Source organism: Cyprinodon variegatus, unplaced genomic scaffold (genome assembly GCF_000732505.1).
Source record: "Cyprinodon variegatus isolate N-32 unplaced genomic scaffold, C_variegatus-1.0 Scaffold469, whole genome shotgun sequence".
Taxonomy (NCBI): Eukaryota; Metazoa; Chordata; class Actinopteri; order Cyprinodontiformes; family Cyprinodontidae; genus Cyprinodon; species Cyprinodon variegatus.
The window spans coordinates 117,505-122,717 of NW_015150922.1; the positions used below are offsets into that span (position 1 = coordinate 117,505).

Below are 5,213 nucleotides of genomic sequence, written 5' to 3' on the forward strand. Positions count from 1 at the left end.
TTTACGTTTCTCTCTTCTTATCAGGGAGGGCGGTGCCCCAGCGCCCCCTATGGGCCGACCGCCACTGATTGTCGCACAAACTTACCCCTCTTCCCCACCACCTCAGCAGCATCTAGACCCACAACTAGTTCATCATTCTCCCTCTTGCGTTGTGGCGTGGAATAACATAGCGCAGACCACGCTTCAATATTGGGCATAAAATCAAAAATATCTGCGACAAGCTCACTGTGACACACTGCTGCGGGAGTATAACCAACCCTTTAGCCTAAAACTAAGGTTTGTGGAATTTTTACCCATACCTAGGTTAATACCTTTGGCTTATTCCCTCCTAATCCTTATTTGGTTGATGAGAAAGCTAAATCTGAAAATAAGGGGATTTTAAATAACTTAATTAAATTCCTCTTTCAATTTCGGGCCATCTTCCAGTGTACTCCCTGGGCCTGCAATACAACACTTCTGAACAGAAGAGCTGCAGCATAACCACCAATGCAGGGCGACAGGCTGGGGGCCACAGCAGCAAGAAGCCAGCCACTGGCAAACAGCAAGGGACAAATATCTGTATCATTTAAGTCAAAAATGTAGCTCCTATATAAGTGGAGAAGATTGGGCAAACTTTTACAGCACCCTTGATTGACAGTGGAGCCAAGGTGAGGATGGGATGATAGCATTAAGTACATTGCATTAAGCAAAACATTTGTAACATCATAGAAAAAGACATGCTAGCAATGAGCATGGTAGATAATAAAGTTATACCATTCCTCCGAGAATAACAACAACTCTAGTGTTTAGATGCTGCTCACAGCAGAACATCTTTCCCACCACTGATTGTTTAATTACAGAGAGAGGTTTATCATTTTTACTGTCCACTTAATAAAAATGGCAAATAGTCTGACAGCATGTTGGAGCAACATGCCCTATTTACAAATGATAGTTCTGTTTCACATATTTTTTCATCTTTTGTTTTATTATTTAACTTTACAGGTTGCTGTTTTGTTTTATCTTGTATTTCTAAGTTTAATCATGTGTGAGAACTTTAAATAATGTGTTAGAAAATATTTTCTTTGTTTATTCAGTCTGTACTTAACACAAATGGCACATTAAATCATTAGAAATTATTCTTTTAACTCAGCATACTATAAAAGTATTTTTAACCCCTGTCATCGCTCAGAACAGTGGACCCAGTATTCAAGACAGACAGTGGGATTATTAGAAAAAAGAGAATTATGCATGCAGGACAATAACTTGGTTTAACAGTTCAGTCTGCACCCAGGGAACAAGTTAGGATTCAACCGGGTGTCTGCAAATAAGACACAGCGGGTGCTGCCCAGAATGTCCCAAACACTGCAGCCCCAAAGGATGGAGAACAAGCAGGAGATCAGATCTGGACAGACGAAGGATAGGAGGAAATTCCAGAAGGCAAAGCCATCACTGCTAGCAGTAGTCCAAAAACTGGTCAGGCAAACAGATCAGATGGGAACAGGGAGGCTCAGTGGTTGAGAGGCAGAACAGGAAATAAGAAACCCTGAGGCAAAGCTGGATAAATTCTCCCCACTGACTCGAGAGAATAACCTGGCCCTTAAGATTGGCAGAAGGCAGCTTAAATAGAGGCACAAGCAAGGGGATCAGTTGAGCAGTAATGAGAAACTGGGCAGAATTAGACAGGTGAATGAAATGAGTAATTAAGCCAGTCATCAGCACCAAGATCATTGCAACCTCTCATGTACTAGAAAAATTTCACTTAATTGATAATTGGCCATTTTCTTCTCATTTTCTAGAGATTTTTTTTAGATATTGGCCACTTATCAATTAATCATTAGTTGACTGACAATTTATAGGGCAAATATTAAAAGTATGTCCTTCTTTCTACTCCTTCATTCTTTATTTTAGTTGTTACCTGAACAAATTATACTTTTTATTGAATGAATAAAAACAAGTATAAACAAAATTAAATGTAAATAAAAATAAGATCAATCAACATCAGATTAATTCATTAATCCATAAATTGCATCCCTACTACAGACTAGTAATCACCACTAGACAGCATTTTAGCACAATAAATATGAAAAGTTTCTTTCTTCTGCTGTGACAAGCAACACACAAATTATTTTACATAGAGGTCTTTCATAGTACAAGGTTTTAATGAGAAGTTGAATGATGAACTGGTACAGGTTGTTCTAACTGAAAAACTCACAAATTCAATTAACTAAGACCAGGATTTTAAAATCAATGTACCAATTACTAAACTAATTTGGGATGTGATGTTTGCTCCCTATTACAACCTATGGGCTATAGTGCAGTAAACAAAATTGAACTCATGGTAAGCTTATGAATGAAGACATAACTGTTCTGATACACTAAAGAAAAAATCTATCTAATCTAATAACAATCTAATAACAATCTATCAATCTAATAAGTAAAAATACTTAAAGTGTATCTACCCTTACTTTGGGTAGGTAAATAAGATGATTAGCTAGAGGGAATTAGTATTTATTCTCTTAAAATAAGATATTTACATCATATGCTCTTGAAATAAGACAATGCAATATTTTTTTCTAATTTTAAATGTAAATTGCTAAATTTTCAAAGTATGTCACTGAGCTTTTCGAAGAAAAATGCCCTTTTTAAGAAAAAAATGTTTGCAGAGTATTGCCATCTGAACAATGATAAGCTTCATAAATCCACGATTTTGATCCACAGGTGCATAATAGCACACTATCAGACTTCAGTGCATGATCAAATCTTTTGCTAAATTTGATTTGCATCTATCAAGAGTTAGTAATATTTGAAAATAAAATATGTCTGTAAGCTTCAATAGATTACTGGATAAAACTGTGCCTTTTAGGAGATATAGTAGAATAGAAGAGGTTAGAATGGTAAAGAATAGAATGAAAATGCTGTGTATTGTCCTACAGTCGCTCAGATTGAGAAGCATACTCAGATTAATCTGAGATTAAGAGAAAAAAAAATACAGCTGCCCAATTACAGATAAAATGGAAGAAAACTGCAAATAGTAAGAATGACAAAAGCTCTTTTACGAAGTATTTCTTTTTACATGTACAAGGAATTATTTTTGGTGATAACAAAAGGTTCTACACTTAGACAAATATGCAACTGATATAAACAAATCTGGAATAATACAATGTGGAATTTAAAAATGCAAGTTATATAAGAATGGTGAGAGAATGACAAAATTCTACTTTAGCAGAGAAAGAACACTGTGGCAGATATTCAAAATATACAACAAAAAATCCATCCATTTTCTGTCATGCTTTATCCCAGCTGGGATCACAAGGGGTGCTGGTGCCTATATCCAGCTGTCTACGGGCGTGAAGCGGGGTACACCATGGATAGGTCGACAGTCCATTGCAGGGCAACATGTAGACAAACGGGACAAACAACCAGTAACGCACACTCACACCTAAGGAGAATTTAAAGAAGCCAATTAACTTAACAGTCATGTTTTTGGACTGTGAGAGGAAGCCAGAGTACCCAGAAAGAATTCCCTCATGCACAGGGAGAACATGAAAACTCCATGCAGAAAGATCCCGGGCCAGGAATCAAACCCAGAACCCTCTTGCTGCAAGGTAGCAGTGCTATCCACTGCGCCACTGAGCAGCCCACATACAACAACAATATTAAATACAATCTAAATAGTATTACATATGAACACATCTTTATATTATTTGCAAGGGGAAAGCATTAGTGCAGTTTTTGTTAATTTGGGTAACTGCAGACAGGAAGAAGCTCTTTTTGTGGTGGAAGGTTTTGGTCCCAATGCCCCGGAGCCTCCTGCCTGGGTGTGAAGGGTCAGCTCCAATCTGCTCCACTCAAAGTCCTGGAAACATACAGCTCCTGAAGAGAAGGAAGATTGTAGCCAATCGCTCACCCTGCAGAACACATTTTACACTGCAGACTGTCCTTGTCCCTGGAGGAGGGTGATACAGGAGGTAAGGATGGACATAGTGATGGTGGAGAGAAAAGTGAAAGCCTGTACAGAGATTAGTTTCAATCGTTAGCCTGTCCAGCTCAAAAACACAGATGGAGGCTAATAACTTTTTTAAGTAAACACGATGAAGGAAAACCAGGCTTTTCTGTTTGTACTTTAAGGAGCTGGATTATTCACCTCTGCAAATAACGGCATGATTTTAAACACTTATTGGGCCTGTTTGCAACAGTGTGAAGACAACAGCCCCATTTACGCTAACTTTTTGAAACAATGCTAAAATCGGTCTGAGCATGGTAACTAAGATAACTGTTGAGTGTATATGGCTTGCAAAACTGAACCATGAACCGGACCATGCTAAACTGGAACTAGTTCATCAGTAGGGCACGGCACGGTTCAGTTCTGGCTCGGTTCTCAGATAACAAAGAGCGCATAAGCAGACAGTGTCATCTCTTTACAGTCTGCCTCCGTAATCATGAACTTTCAGACATTCCAAAAAATTCTAGCCTTCCTACCATGCCATACGATTTCCAGTTATGATTCTGCTTAGCAGTGTGATGAACCTCAATGTCTGCTAGCGTGATGTGTGAACGGTCGTAAGAAACCGAGCTGGACACGGCAAACTGATCCAAGCTCGGTTCGAACTCGGCATGGATCAGTTTCAGAGGAGTTGTGTAAATGGGGCTTATGAAGTCTAATAGCAGCGAGAAGGAAGGATCTCCAGGGTTGCTCCTTTGTGCCCCTAGGGTGCAGTAGTCTGTCATTGTCCAACATTTATGTTGTTTTTCTCATGAGGTGACAATTTAGAATGGTGAGAAGCATATCCAAGGCTCAGTGTGTGTGAGGGAAAATACACTGTCCCAGCAAGTATGTTTGTCTTAAATTGAAACCTTTGCATGGAAAGCAACATACCTAAAATTCAGGCCCCGTTTTGTGCAACTTTAATAAATAAGACTTAAGAAATAAGGTCTGAAAGGGAGAACCACACTGCAAGAAATGGAAATCTAAATAAGTCATTTTTGCTCAGATTTAGTGCATTTTTTCTTGAATTGAGGAAGTAAGTGTGAAACTTTGCCAATGGAACGAGAGAATTTACATTTAAAATAAGAAGAAAAAGCTATTGTTTTGTCTTAATTCAAGCATAAAATACTAATTCCATTGGCAGGTCATCTTATTTACCTGCTCAAATTAAGGGTAAATACCAGTGGCGGCTGGTGAAAAATATTTTTGGTGGGGCTGATATAGCCTAGTGTATGTCTCCAACTAATCC

The 5,213-nt window shown here is 38.4% G+C and overlaps 1 protein-coding gene across 1 annotated transcript in view; it reads right to left on the reverse strand.

Annotated features, from left to right (window-relative positions):
• Positions 1-4,707, reverse strand: part of LOC107094189 — a 34,354-nt gene extending 29,647 nt beyond the window's left edge. The window contains exon 1 of the mRNA XM_015389638.1: positions 4,469-4,707. Within this exon, the coding sequence (XP_015245124.1) occupies positions 4,469-4,707 (239 nt within the window). The remainder of the gene's footprint in view (positions 1-4,468) is intronic.
• Between the last annotated feature and the right edge of the window lie 506 nt (positions 4,708-5,213).